The sequence below is a fragment of the Anomalospiza imberbis genome, chromosome 5 (assembly GCF_031753505.1).
Source record: "Anomalospiza imberbis isolate Cuckoo-Finch-1a 21T00152 chromosome 5, ASM3175350v1, whole genome shotgun sequence".
NCBI classification, from domain to species: domain Eukaryota; kingdom Metazoa; phylum Chordata; class Aves; order Passeriformes; family Viduidae; genus Anomalospiza; species Anomalospiza imberbis.
This window is the reverse complement of record NC_089685.1, coordinates 34,169,619-34,185,029: the sequence shown is the minus strand read 5'-3', so window position 1 is coordinate 34,185,029 and position 15,411 is coordinate 34,169,619. Positions and strand designations below refer to the sequence as shown.

Genomic DNA, 15,411 nt, shown 5'->3' with positions numbered 1-15,411 from the left:
ATTTTGCAGATTTTTCAGACTAGATATGGGTTAGACATTAGCTCAACTCCAAAATATTAAATATCACTAATTTGAAACTCTCATATATAATATTATAAAAAAGAGATTTTACCTTAATATTTAACAAGCATTGACTACCACTAATATTTTTTAAACGTTTAATAAAAAATTATGGGTAGTCTAAACAAAGTTTTAATGTTGCTTTAGCCCCAGGCCATTGCTGGGCACTCATTTCATGAAATGAGACAGAGTAGACAGTCCTGCTGAATTGCAGTTCTGTCCTGAATGTTGTAGACTTCCTGCAAGACAAACCTCCTTTTCATACATGCAACAGCAGCAAACCATGCTCCTTCAACCCCAAGCCTGAGAGAGTAGCTGTTCACCCATCTACAGGAAAACTCCTCTGGCACTCTGCCCCAGAGCCTGAGAGAACTTAGCAAGTTGTACAAAACCTGATGCAAAAGCTGTCAAACAAGGGCCAAGTTACCAAAGTTAAAGGCAATACAAAGCTTTACACTGAGTATTTCTTAAATGAAGTCATACTTCCTATTGCTTTGGGGAAAATGGGAAAACCTTGTGGATGTTGTTCTAAAGTGTTTTTGGGGACAAGACTAGATAACTTACCACTAATCTATCACATTTTAACCAGAATCATCTGCTCTCATTTTTAAATACCACCTTGGTATCTTCAGCTCCATTTGAACTACATTAATGGTAGCTTTTTAAAGTAAAAAATGCTAGTATAGCAGCAAAGCACTGCATGGCAGGAAAGGACCAAAGCCCATCCTGTTACCACAGTTTAGTCATATAAAGTATGAATATAAAGTAAAATGAAAAGCAGAAAGCAAACATTAGGGCATGTATGGTACATCTTAAATTGCAACAGCTCACACTGTAGTGATGACTACACATTGCTGAAGATGGCAAGTCTCTGATTTCTCTTTGAGGAAAGCCAAAATTGATTGAAATACACATAGTTAGCAGGAAAACACATTCAAGTGATGTAGTGAAAACTAGAATAAGCAAGTAAGTATCAGTATTTTTTGTAAGATTCCAGTTTTACCTCAGGATTTAAAGTTTCCCTCATTTGTGCCACGAGTCCAAAAAGTTCAAACTTCCTGCTGTATTCATATGGACAGAAATCTATGTGGTACCATTTTGTCTTGTACACACCTAGACCCCCAAAGTTATGGAATTCAAGGAGAAGATGAAAAAAGACAAGAACAACTCCTCTCTTCTGCAATAAGCAGGTATCAGACAAATGATTAAAAATTTATTCCCACCCTACATGGTATCCAAAGAAACAATACATACAAAGATCTATTTATCCCACAGTTACACAAGCATCCTGGATTTAATATTTTGAAACGTACGACAAAGTTCAAGATACTTTATTGATTAGATACAAGTAAATCTCAAAAGAGAGTTCTTGAATGCATGGAAAAAAAAAAATCACATCACTTAAGTGACTCCCACACACACACCTTCCAGCACCAGATTATATTTATAATGTACTTTTTAAAGGATGCTGTTAACTTTCTCTTGCAGATCTGCTCCTTAGGGAGTCTTTTGTATTTCCAGGCATGGTTGTTTAGTTCATTCTACCACTTCATATATACATTTACATCCATCTCATCTCAAATATTTTTATCATACAGGCATGTAATTCAGTTGTTTTCTAGCTGTTTCTTTGCAGTCTATCTACATCTCAAAAGAACTTGTGCACAGCACAAATTAATACAAATGGCTTTCTTGGTGTACCTACTGAAGGATATGCATCCAGAGCTTGTCCATCTGAACACATCTTTCAGCAGTCCAGGCTGTACTTTTAACTAATTATACAGATCTACAAAATTGTATTAAAAAAAATATTCTTGGATCAGTACAATGTCCAAGAAACAGTTGGCAAAGATGTAACATTTTTCAGGTATTTGTTAACTCTGAAATGATATAAAGTGTTACTGTATAAACTCAGGTTACAGAGAGGAATAACTTTTTCTTAAATCAAGAACTCTATAACAGAATAAATAAACAAGCTTGAGAAAAGTTGCATTGTTTCCAACACAAAGACTTCTTACCTCTGTTGTAAAAAACTTAGAGGAACTAAATATTATTTCTGTCAGTGGCTGTACAACTTAAATACTTGCTTTTGTCCACACAATTCCCCTCTTTAAATCTGATAGAGGTAGATGAAGACAAAACAAACCCCAACACGTAAGGATTAAGATACTGCAATTCAATTCTAACCCTGCAAATCTAGTGAACATATGTTCTCACCAGATTTACGGAAAGCAGTTATTTTTTCTTTCCTTTTTTTAACTAGAACAGCACTGAACTTCTTCCATCCACGTTGTCAAAATAAGTGCCTTATACTGTCATACAATTATTTTCAAAGCATTTTTTAATTAGAGCAGCAGGTCCCACCTTGCACTCTTTAATCAGATACATTTCCCAGGACTGTCTGTTGAAGAAATGCTGCCTCACACCCAGCATTGTCCAGACAGCCTCTGGGCCTCTCTCGCAAATTACAACAACAGATGACAAACTATGACAAACCTGCAGATCCCACCCAAGGTACCTCTTGGGAAAAGGCATGGGAGCAAGGGAGGTGGTGCTGAAGGCAAGAGAGAGAACTGGGCAACCTTCACACCCATAAAAGACGGTGGCCTTTCCGAAGCCGTCTCAAAAATTTTTTAGCATGGGTGTCTGTGTGCAAGGGCTGCAAACATTTGGTTACTACTACAAAACCAGAGATTTTATTAGGATCACAGGTGTTTACAAGATCTTGTGTAAAGTCTTGGTTTTGGCACAGAGAAAATTACAAAGTAACAACATTTTTCAAAACATCAATTACTTCAATAATGTCCTGACAAATTAAAAGAAAAAAATAACTGTTTAGATCTGATTTCCTACGTTCCCACAGCTTGGCCTGTGGCTTCAAGTTTTCTGCTTTTCTTTTCACCTGTAATTTTATCTACTTTCTTCATCTAAAAATCTATCCCTGTGTTGAAGCCATACATAAGAAAGTATATGCAAGAAACAGGAATGAGTCTGGCAGCCTTTTTTAAAAAATGACTGGACAAAGTATGTTTGTTTCCCTCTTCACTGTTCATCGGACAAAAATGAGGAAGCATCAATACATACGAGAACATCTGCATAAAAATGTCTCCAAATTTCTTCAAAACGGCAATACTGGCTTGATCACAGACACAGGATTCTTTTTCTTTCTCTTGCTCTATACTATTACTGTAGCTATCATGATCTCATTTGGTATGCAAAAAATATAATTACTTCAGTACAATTTCCACAGCAATTTGAAGTGTGCCTTTTTCTCTTTTAAGTTAGTGTTTTAATTTAATGAAAACGATAGGACAGACTGAGATGGCAAAACCCCAGCATTTTACATCCTTCAGTTTGTTTGGTTTAGTTACAGAATAACAATCTTGGCAGTTAAACTAAAACCCTAGATCTAAGTGGATGAGGCAATTTTGTGCATTCTAAAATCAATGCATATTTAAATACTTGGTTTCCTTCACAACAGTGTTCAGAAACTCTTGCTCTATGGACGCTGGACCAATTTACTCTTATTGCTTTCCTGCTCACTAAGCTTGAAGTGGGTGTAGGCTAAAATGCCGAACAGCGTACACAGAATTCCAAGGCCTTGGTTAACAGACAATGGATCCTTAAATAAGAGGCACCCTCCCAGGAGGGTGATGCAGAACTTGAAATGTCCAAACATGTTATACCTAGACATCTGTTAAGGATAATAGCCAAGAGCAGTATTATTTTTTGTAAAAAGAAACACTTGGAATTTTCATTAGTTCCACCTGAAGCATGCAATGGTACACTGTGTTGACTCAACTCATAGTTTTCCCAATCTCTGCGCCTGTATTTACCTCCACCTAAAGCCTTTCACCCTTTTCGCTGCAGTCTAATGGACATGCCAACACTTCCTCAAGGCAGCCAAAGCGTGAGTTAATATTCCTTGCAGGTATGAAGGTCAGCGAATGAACAGCCATTACCTACACAAATCCCAAACCAGGAAGGTTATCAAACAATTTTCCCACATAAATCAGCCCAAATGAATTCCAACATAATTAATCTGGAAACAGGAGAAATAACCGGCGTTACAAAGGATACGTGACAGGTGACGTATTTCCAATGATCCAGTAAATGGACAAGTTTACCATAAAGGCTATTATTCCAGACAGCAGTACCATTATCTGTGGATTAATGGACACAGTCAGTAATCTGACTTGCTTTTGGCAATTTGTAGATACATTCCAGGTTATTTATTTAGTTTCATTTACTTTCAAATGCAAAATATCAGGCAAGAAAAACATATGGAGAACAAAAATAGAAAGTTTCAAATCAGTACAGACACTGGTGATGTGTATAAGCAGCTCAGTGACATGTATATTTATGACATCCATAAATATACACTGATAGAGCCACAGGCCTTTTCTCCTTTACTCTTGGTGAACATTTAAGAGTGATTTGGAAAACATGGATACTCATTCACATAGAGGTCATATTCTTTAACTTTGAGATAAAGTCTTATTTATGGTCACAACAAAAACTATTTTAGCAAAATATCTGACTTTGCTACTGTGAATACTTGCTATCCCATTCATAAAATACAGTGCTACAGGAAATGACCCATCACTGAGGGGCACAACCAGCAGTAGTAAGAATATGTCACTGGCTCTTTTTTGGACAGAAGGATACTGAGAGAAACTGTAGTCTCCTTGGTGAAAATAAACTACTAATTCTAGAGAACAACCAATGTTGGCATCCTTCCACAGAAGAGAAGTTGAGAGTGTCCTTCTCTGAGTGGACAGTCAGAGCTAGAAATAGAGCACTTCATACACTAGGGGAAGCTTCAGGATTTTGATAGATGTTCCTGTTGTTCAGATGCCCTCTAAACAGACAGACTTGCTCCTCTCAGAAGTGACTCAGGAAGGGGCAGACTCAGCAAGGGGCTTTTTGTCCTGCACATGTCCCTCTCATCTCACCATAGACAAGAGCTGCACAAAAATCTGTTCCCCAAAGAAACAGATCTTATTATCAAATTTAACTACATCAGTGACAATTATTTAAATAAAATAAAGTCAACAAAAGCCTTACCACAGCAGAAAGCGTCCAGGGCCCAAATATTCCCCCTTCTCCAAAGACTGGCTCGAAGAAGGGTATGATGAACAACAACATAGCTGAGGACATCGGTGCCTGATAGTACAACAACTGCATAGAGTTTACCTGCAACTCATGCTGCTTAGCACCTACCCACTAAAACCAAAAGAGAAAGCTGTTAAACATGAAGAAAAGAACCCCATACACTGAAAAACCTGAGCAAAAGCAACCTGGCTACTAACACAGAGGGAGTCTCACGTGGACAATACTAAGCAGGCTGTTGAGCCTCACCATTGCCTCAGTGGAGGCCCCATGTGTTTGTCTCTTTCAAGTGAAAAAGCCACGAGAGGAGAAAATTGTATGCAAGGGCATACACACTACGGGTCAAAAAGCCTCACTTTTCTCTTTTTGAGGCACAGTACACCTCCTACAAAGAAATTAATGTTCAAATCAATCACATCTACATGGCAGGAGTTTCTAATCAAGGAGGCTCTTCCAGTCATGGTCAATAGCAAATCGGGTGAGCTATTAGTACAATCTTACAGCAGAAAGGGCCGAGGCAGTCCTTGGACTTATCAATTTTTAAAATAATAATTATCCAGAAAGATTGTATTGTGGGTTTATGTATTAATCCATCCTCTACAAAACCACATTAGAATGTATATAGTCGAAACTGAAGAAAGATATTGAAAAAATGTAAATATCTCAAGGATAAACCATGGGATTGAAGGACTGGAAAACATCCTTTCTAGGGAAAAAGCTCAAACGCAAGGCACATGCTTCAGCAAGGAGAACATCTGTTCCCTCTAGAAAAAAAGAGGAGTTTTACAGCTAAAGCAATCTTCGCCCCCCGAAAATAACGCTCACGTTAAAGATGACACCCCAATGTTTAGCAGCAAGGACGATCAATTCCTTAATTTGCCAGGGGTTATGGTGGATTATCATAATTTGGTGGAGGTTTTCAAAAAGAAATAACGGAGCAGAGAAGATTTCCTGCGGGGCTGGGTGCTACTTAAAGGCGATCAAAACAAGGGGCAGCATCTGGGAGCCCAACCACCGCAACGCTCCCGCGCCGTTACCTACCACTTGGTACAGGGAGGTCACCAGGACGCCCAGGGTGGCGAACGCCATCCCCAGCACGCTGAACTTCACGTCGTAGTAGGAGTTGAGGAAAACTCCCAACGTGATGGGGACCTGTGGAGGGGGACACGGCGGTTTTAGGCAGGGTCGTTGCCCTCAGCGTTGCCCCTCCCCGCTCCCCCGCCGCCTCCTCACCAGGGTCAGCTTGATCCGCAGAGGGAAAGTCTTGCCGTAAGCCACGCTCTGGATGACCACGATGACCGGCGTGGTCATGGCCTTGGCCAGCTGGTAGGTACCGATGGTGTTGCTCTGCAGGGAGAGGTTGGTGAAGACGACGAAGCCGCAGAAGCTGAGGGCCAGCGGCAGCACCTGCGCGGGCTGGAGGCTCTTGGGGGAGAAGGCGCCGAGCGCCTGGCACAGGTAGAGGCCGAGCCAGGTGATGGCGAAGTGCACCAGGGTGAGGCTGAGGTTGGGGAAGCCCAGCCGCACGTACAGCCACTTGTTCAGGAAGACGATGCAGATGGAGGCGGCCAGATTGACCAGCAGCCCCGCCGCCAGCCGGCCCTGCGCCGGCAGCCAGCCCATGGCTGAGGCAGCCCGGCGGCCGCCCGCGCACCGGCCGGGCCCGCCGCCGCCTCCCCGCCCCGCCGGGACACGTGGGCTCGCGCCTTCCGGTGGCCCCGCCCGCCCGGCTCGGGCGGCAGGGAGGGCCGGAGGGACGGCCCGCCGTGTGTATCCGTGTGTGTGTGTCCGTGTGTATCCGTGTGTGTCCGTGTGTGTGTCCGTGTATCCGTGTGTGTCCGTGTGTATCCGTGTGTGTGTCCGTGTATCCGTGTGTGTCCGTGTGTGTGTCCGTGTGTGTGTCCGTGTATCCGTGTGTGTCCGTGCGTGTGTCCGTGCGTGTGCGCGCCCCCACCTCCTCCAACAGCCCCGACGCGAGGAAACGCACCTCGGCTCCAAGCCACCAGTACCTCTCCACTGCAGGACCGCGCATTTCCACAAACACGACACCGTACGTGCAGATGCACAGCACGGAGTACGTTCTTTGCCAGGTGTCAAGAGACTCGGTGAAAGGAGCTGAAGTCCTTGCCTAACTGCACTACGTGTCCTCTGCACTCCGTCTTGTTAAGGGAAAGGCAGCTAAACGTGTGTTTACACATGTAAACGGGGGCAGAACAAGTGTGAAAAATGCAGAATGTATGGCTCTACGCAGATATTTACGACATGTATTATGCTAGGTTGGAAAGTTATGCTGTAGTAACATTTTAATAATATAGTAAATGTAGTTTTGTAATTGAAATTAAGCTTTAGTAGTTAAAATAGAAAATATGTGTGTGTGTGGTATTCGTTTTGCTCAAGAGAAGAAGAAGATAAGCAAGGAATTCTTCACACAGAGATAACAATTACAAAAACCCCTAAATCTTCCAGAGGAGAGGAATTTATGGCTTTCCTTATCAACAAAAAACCGAACTTCTCCAAACTCGACTTAGACTCCAAGGCACCTGGGATTAACAGGAATTCCTCAACAAGTACCGGACAAACTTCTTGTTTTAAATAAATATATGCATATTCATGAAGTGATTTGTGTATGCAACAGGTTACCCCTCTTAAGGAGGGAATTCTTTTTATCAGGGTCCTTCTCCTGGCTCACTTTTGTCCAGAGAGAGGTACCCAGCCCGGGCTGTAACTTTTTGCTGTTATTGTCTCTTTAATTGTCCTAACTCTAATTGTTTAATCTTTATTACTATACTTGTATTATTTTTTTCCATTTTATTTTTAGTAAACTTTTATAAATTTTTAAAACGAGTGATTGGCGTTTATAACAAATGGTAGCAGAGGATGGTTCCTAATACCTCGCTGTGGGTGCTGTAGGAGAATTAGAGTGAGAAGGCGCGTCCTGCCCTGATTAGGCAGTCTCGCTCTGTTCCCCTGGTGTGACCACAGACCGCAGGTTACGATCCGATGGACAAAAAGAGACAATAAAGCAAAGAAAAGGGAAAGAATTTCTAAACCGCGGTAATTAGCCCCTAAGACCAAAGTGTACACGAAGAACAAAGACCCAAGGACAACGGATAGGTAAGTATTGGTTGGGATGAATGTGTGAATGGGGTGGATAAGGGGGGGATGAATGTGTGTGAATGAGAGGCGGGCTGGTTACCCCAGACCTGCTAAGTGAGAGCGGTAGTCTCCTATGCTGCGTTTCCGTCTTTTTCGCGAGAAAAGCGGCCAGTACAGAGACGAAGCGAATGATAAAAGAGTGAGAGAATCCCCCCCCAGGGAGGTTGAATTGAATGGGCTGGGTTGAGGGGTTAATATTCAAGAGCACCCAGGGTTGCTGCTGGGTTGAGATATTAATCTTCAAGAGCACCCAGGGTTGAATTAAAAGTCTGCTGGGTTGAGATATTAATATTCAAGAGCACCCAGGGTTGAATGAAAGTCTGCTGGGTTGAGATATTAATTTTCGAGAGCACCCAGGACTGAGTAAAATTTTGCCGGAGTGAGGGTACACCCAAGAGAATCTGGGGTTGGTAACAATGCAGCCGGATTGAGGGGTATCCAAGAACACCGGGACTGGCCAGGGACACCTAAAAGTGTAATAGGTGTGTTGAAAAATAAAAGGTACCTTGTTGTTGTGGTTGTTTTGTTGTGTGTGTGCGTAAGTGAAAAATAAACTTGAGCGAATGGGGACAAATGAAAGTATACGTAATGCAGATTGTTTATTTTAAGCTTTGTTGTAGTTCCTTGGAAGAAAGTGTGTTGTGTTGAGGGGTGGTGAGAGAAAAAGGAGGTGTTTTTTTGAGAGTGTAGTCGAGGGAAAAGTGGTATTTGAGTAGGGGGAGGAAGGTGGAACAGAGGCAGGGGGTGAGTAGATAAAATCTTGAAAAATGGGACAGAAATCCAGTAAGAAATTATCAACAGAGATACCCCAAGATAGTCCCCTGGGAGTTATGTTAGCCAACTGGGGAAAAAAAAAAAAAAAAAAAAAAAAACCCTTGTACAAGAAATAAAGACAAAGTAAAGATGATACAATTTTGTATGCTTGAATGGCCAACAAAGGAAATAAGATCTGACCACGTTTATTGGCCTAGATATGGTTCTTTTGAGAAATGGATTTGTCAGGCTTTAAATGTATTTGTAAACTCAAAGGAACCGTTTAATTCAGAAGAAAGAGAATATGCCACGTGTTGGACAGGGGATTTTAGGAAAGTAAAAATCTTTAAGGTATCAGAAATCCCCGAAACAAAACAAGAAAGAAAAAAAAAAAAGGGAAAAAGAAAAAGAATGGGATCCTTTAGAAATGTTACCTCCTCCCTTCCCATTCGCGCCTGCACCGCCTGCAGCCCCAGCACCGGTTTCGGGGCCCAGCGAGCTGCTCCCCTCAGCTCCGCCGGTCCCGGTGCCGGTGCCTGTCCCGGTGCCTGCGCCCACCCCGGGCTCTGGCTCGCCGCGTGTTCCTGCCCCGGTTCCCGTGCCCGCGGCGGCGGCTCTGCAGGCCCCCTCCCCCATCCTGCCCGGTTTGTCCGCGGCCGGTCCGCTGGCCGCGCCCGGCGGGCTCCCGTTAGTCCCGGCTGTCCCGTCTCTGGCCGCTTCTACCGCAGCGGTTTTCTCGGCCCCATCCCCCGCGGTTTTGCCCGTTCCGGCTACACTGGGCGCTGCCGCCGCTGCCCTGCCTCTGCCGGGAGCGGCCGGCCCAGCCGCCATGAGCCACGTGGAGGCTGACCGCACTCCCATCCGGTATCCCCCGGACATGCTGCCCCCTTCAGCAGCTCCGGCAGCAAACCCCGCCCGTGCTCCGCCTCTGGAGGAGCACGTCTCTATGGTATGTCCTCCTCACACCGCCCTTCCTGCCCGGAGCTCCGTTCCCTTGGAAACCGCAGCTCCGGCTCCAAGGAACTCCCTGTCCCTGGAAGATGCTCCTTATAAAAATACTAGAGGTGCAGTTAGGAGGCAGCTTTCTCCTGATTTTTCCTCACCACACGAAAATAAAGCTGCAGAAAAACATTGGAATAAAGAAATTGGTCTATTTCCACTAAGAGAGGTCCCGATGGGAGGGGGTGGTATTGGATTTGTGAATGCTCCCCTGACTTCTTCCGAAGTCCGAAATTTTAAAAAGAAAATCAAAGGGATTTTAGAGGATCCCATCGGCACAGCTGAACAACTTGACCAATTTTTAGGTCCAAACGTTTATACCTGGGAAGAAATGCAGTCTATAATGAAGATATTATTTTCTCAGGAAGAAAGGGAAATTATAAGAGTTGCAGGCATTAAAGCCTGGAATAAAGAACATCCACAGGGGCCCTCTGGAGAAGAAATAATGCCAACTGAACCTCCGGGGTGGAGTCAAAATAGTGAGGAGGGGAGAAAACTTATGAATGACTATCGCAATACAATAATCAAGGGAATAAAAGGGGCGGCACCTCGAGGGCAAAATGCTAAAAAGGCTTTTGAGACACAGCAGGGGAAAGAAGAGACCCCAACTGAATGGTTAGACAGACTTAGGAAAAATATAAAACAATATTCAGGAATAGATCCTGAAACTGATGTGGGGAAAGCTTTGTTAAGAATTAACTTTGTAACGAATGCTTGGCCAGATATTAGAAAGAAATTAGAAAAAAATTGAGGATTGGCATGATAAACCATTAAATGACTTATTAAAGGAAGCTCAGAAAGTTTATGTCCGGAGAGATGAAGAAAAAGCTAAACTGAAGGCAAAAATTATGGCAGTCACCATGAGAGAAAACAAGTACAAGAAAAATCAAAACCACACAGACTCTACTCCTAACGGTCGTAGAGACAGAGGAACAGAAAAGAATAAAACCCCAATACAAACCAAACCTCAGGAGCATTTTAGGAATGTCTGTTTTTACTGTCAGGGCGAAGGACATTATAGGAGGGACTGTCCTAAGCGGGCAAAAGATCTGAAAATCTTCAAAGAGATGAGCACAGAAGAAGAATAGGGGTGTCCAAGGCTCTATTTTCTAGGGGACAGATACCATCTGGAGCCTGTGATAACTTTAAAAGTAGGTCCCCAAGAAGAAGAATTGGAATTTGTAGTAGATACAGGAGCAGAAAGAACCTGTTTATTAAATATTCCAAAAGGTTATAGTGTACCAACAGATAATCTAATACATGATTGTCTAGAAATTATCCAGTACCAGAAAAAGAATGTCAGGGTATGCAGTAGTTGATGGGAAAAACATGCAAACCATTGAAAAGGGGAAATTACCTTCAAACTGGTCAGCTCAAACCTGTGAATTATATGCTCTAAAAAGGGCACTGGAATATTTAGCACACAAAAAGGGAACTATATATACTGATTCAAGGTATGCCTTTGGAGTAGTACATACCTTTGGGAAAATTTGGGAAGAAAGAGGATTGCTTAATTCAAGAGGAAAAGGATTAGTACATGAGGGGCTCATTTTAGAGGTTTTAGAAGCATTAAGATTACCAGAAGAAATAGCTGTAGTACATATTAAAAGTCACCAAAAGGGAGTGACTCCAGAAGTAAGAGGAAATAATTTGGCAGACCAGGAAGCTAAGGATGCAGCAGAAAACAGAGCTGAAAGAGTTATGCTAATATTAACTCCAAATGAGGAGAAATTGGAAATTCCAAAATTTAGTGAAGCAGAGGAAAAAGAATTAAAAAAAATAGGAGGTTTTCAAGATGAATCAGGGAAATAGAAACTTCCTGATGGAAGACAATTACTTAATAAAATACTTACTAGAAGGATATTAGAAGACATGCATCAAAAAAACTCACTGGGGTACTCAGGCTCTGTGTGATCACTTTCTAAGGAACTATGGGTATATTGGGATTTTTGGGATAGCAAAGAAGGTTACTGAAAAATGTATAACTTGCCAAAGGATAAATAAAAAGGTAATGAGAAAAACCACATTGGGAGGTCGGGAATTAGCTCTAAGGCCATTTCAAAGTATTCAAGTAGATTTTACTGAACTCCCTCAAGTTCAAAGATGGAAGTATTTATTAGTAATAACAGACCATCTAACTCATTGGGTGGAAGCGGTTCCCACTGCCACGGCTACAGCCAACGTGGTAAGTAAAACCCTTTTGGAACAGATTATTCCAAGATATGGAATAGTTAATAGGATAGACTCAGACAGAGGAACACATTTTACGTCAAAAGTGTTACAACAATTAATTCAGACCTTGGGGATAAAATGGGAATTACACACCCCATGACATCCACAGAGTTCTGGCTGAGTAGAGAGAATGAACCAAACTTTAAAAAGAACCTTAACTAAATTAATAGTTGAAACCCGAATGTCATGGGTACAATGCCTACCTTTAGCCTTACTGAGGATTCGAACACAACCCAGGTCAGATCTGGGAGTGTCACCTTATGAAATGATGTTTAGATTACCTTTTTTGACTACTCTACATGAAAATGCTACCCATGAGGTAGGGGAAGAAAATGTTAAAAAAAATGTGACCACCATTGCAAAAACTCTTAAAAATTGGAAGTTAAAAGGAATAATCCCCCAAACCACACCTTTAGACTTTAAAATCCCTAATATTCACCCAGGAGAATGGGTGTTGGTAAAAACATGGAAAGAACAATCTTTAACTCCACAATGGGAAGGTCCTTTTCAGGTATTGCTGACGACCAAGGCTGCGATGCGGAGCAGAGAACGAGGGTGGATCCACGCCAGCAGAATCAAAGGACCTGTGGAAGAACCTAAGGAGTGAACAATAACATCTGAACCGGGTGATATAAAATTGACTCTTTAACGGGGAATGGGTGGTAATGAACTGGGAAGACCTGAATGATCCAAGAAATATACACAGGATCACACCTAACTGGGAAGTAAGACCGAGTTACATCAGTAGTTTCAAATACTGCCTGGACAAACTTTGAGGTGCCCCCGGTACCCTCCTTGGGAAGGAATACTGCCACCACAGACAGGAGGATCAGGACTGTTTTGGACAAAAAAAACTCCTGTATTTTGGCCTTAGCCTGTGATTTATACAAAGAGGAGGGCGGATTACAACCTCAATCAGTGCCACGTAATATACCCTGTTTGATTCACCCAAATACTGGGCATGTTAGTTGGGTTAAATGTAAATGTTTGAATTGTGGGAATAATTGGTATTGTAGTTCACACAAGCGACGCCCCCATTGCAAGAAGTGTCGAGTGTCAACTAGATCCCCTATCCAAGCAGAGCTCGAAACAACTGAAATAATAACTTTATTTTGTGGATGGGAATTATTAGTGCCTGTTGAATGGGAAATAGCTGAGGAACAGTGGGAGACCACCGTTAAGGAGTGTCAAAAACGATTTGCCTGGAAATTAGCTAAGAGAAAGTGACAAAAGAAGAGAGGGCAAGACCAGATTGGCCTCTATAATCGCCACCAAGAAGATCACATACACCTGCTGTGGGTTGCAACCCCATAGGCATGGGAGGTGGGAGTATAAGCCATACTGGACCTCTCCTTTTTCTGTCACTCATTTTCTGTCTTTTCCCTTTTGGGATATTGACAAAGCCATGCTACAGGTGTTACCAGAAGCTGTATATGGAAAGACACCGAGGCTCCTTTTTTATCTCGCACACTCATGTCAACAGTCACTGTTATAACCCATCCAGATTAGGAAACTGCATGCACAGTGGACAAAAGTACTGGATTACTGAGAATTTAGGAATAAGTGGTAACAGGGCGAGAAGTGAATGCCCAAAAGGGGAAAAATGGATTTGTTTCACATACGCTATTGGGAATAAAGCACAGGATCTGGTAAAAGAGCAATTGATAAACAAAAAAGCTAAGCCAGCACCACCACCTAAACCTGTACCAATCTCACTTGACAATTTGTATACCAATGCTGAATACTAGCTGGTGAGATAACGTGTTGGAAATAGAATGGTGGAAAAAGCTAGGCTTCTTCCTGTTATGCGCTACAGCTGGTCTAATATTCCTTCCTTGTTTGATCCCCTGTTTCATTCGACTCATCACCAGTGTAGTTCAAGGCATGCAATTAGTGACCATGGATCAAAAATTAGATACAACAAAAATGGTGCAAAAGATTATGGTATTAAAGAAACAAAATAATATAGAAGACCCCTTTCAAGAGGCTAGATTGATTTATGAAGAAAATGAACGAAAAGTGAAGACTAGAAAGCAGTAAATATTGCTCGAGCCAAAATAATTATAAAAAGAAAGAGGAAGGATTGTGAAAAATGCAGAATGTATGGCTCTACGCAGATATTTACGACATGTATTATGCTAGGTTGGAAAGTTATGCTGTAGTAACATTTTAATAATATAGTAAATGTAGTTTTGTAATTGAAATTAAGCTTTAGTAGTTAAAATAGAAAATATGTGTGTGTGTGGTATTCGTTTTGCTCAAGAGAAGAAGAAGATAAGCAAGGAATTCTTCACACAGAGATAACAATTACAAAAACCCCTAAATCTTCCAGAGGAGAGGAATTTATGGCTTTCCTTATCAACAAAAAACCGAACTTCTCCAAACTCGACTTAGACTCCAAGGCACCTGGGATTAACAGGAATTCCTCAACAAGTACCGGACAAACTTCTTGTTTTAAATAAATATATGCATATTCATGAAGTGATTTGTGTATGCAACAGGTTACCCCTCTTAAGGAGGGAATTCTTTTTATCAGGGTCCTTCTCCTGGCTCACTTTTGTCCAGAGAGAGGTACCCAGCCCGGGCTGTAACTTTTTGCTGTTATTGTCTCTTTAATTGTCCTAACTCTAATTGTTTAATCTTTATTACTATACTTGTATTATTTTTTTCCATTTTATTTTTAGTAAACTTTTATAAATTTTTAAAACGAGTGATTGGCGTTTATAACAACAAGCTTTCAAAATAAACCACAAAATCTCAAATGGGGGTTTCAACGTATGATCATATTTCCTCTGGTTCAGGACTTCACCAGCATTTTAGCAACTCCTTCATGTACAGGAGGACAGTACAAGCCATGAAGCAAGGCTGCCTTCTCTTCCAAAGCGCTGGAAGTAACCCTCACTTTTGCTTTTTGGTTTTCCTTTCCTCCAGTGTGTCTGTTTTCTTCTCCCTTACTTTCTCCATACACCTTCTGGCAGTCTCACTTTCCTTCCCCCTGTATCCATGCTCATTTTACTGCTAAGTAATGTTTTCAGTCTATGGGCAGTCTTTTTGGCATGTAGAAAATAAATTAAGGACGTTCAGAAAATCACCAAATTT

At 42.0% G+C, this 15,411-nt stretch overlaps 1 protein-coding gene and 1 long non-coding RNA gene across 2 annotated transcripts; one reads left to right on the top strand and one right to left on the bottom strand.

Annotated features, from left to right (window-relative positions):
- The first annotated feature begins 179 nt into the window (after window positions 1-179).
- On the top strand, window positions 180-3,721 carry LOC137473985 (uncharacterized). Its single transcript, XR_010999093.1, has 2 exons — window positions 180-714; window positions 747-3,721. It is a non-coding gene; the product is annotated as an uncharacterized lncRNA (long non-coding RNA).
- Window positions 1,261-6,874, bottom strand: SLC35E3 (solute carrier family 35 member E3). Its single transcript, XM_068190176.1, has 5 exons — window positions 6,406-6,874; window positions 6,214-6,324; window positions 5,128-5,286; window positions 4,141-4,223; window positions 1,261-3,746 (listed from the first exon to the last, which is right to left on the bottom strand). Exons 1-5 carry the CDS (start codon window positions 6,793-6,795, stop codon window positions 3,560-3,562), a joined length of 930 nt encoding a protein of 309 aa, XP_068046277.1. The 5' UTR covers window positions 6,796-6,874; the 3' UTR covers window positions 1,261-3,559.
- Between the last annotated feature and the right edge of the window lie 8,537 nt (window positions 6,875-15,411).

What these genes read in the sequence shown, in the direction of transcription:
- SLC35E3 (XM_068190176.1), bottom strand. Translation starts at nt 6,795, where the DNA reads ATGGGCTGGCTGCCGGCGCAGGGCCGGCTGGCGGCGGGGCTGCTGGTC. An exon ending in CCTGGACGCTTTCTGCTGTG is followed by an intron (nt 4,224 to 5,127) that starts GTAAGGCTTTTG and finishes ATTAATCCACAG; the next exon opens with ATAATGGTACTGCTGTCTGG. An exon ending in GGAAATACGTCACCTGTCAC is followed by an intron (nt 3,747 to 4,140) that starts GTATCCTTTGTA and finishes ACAGATGTCTAG; the next exon opens with GTATAACATGTTTGGACATT.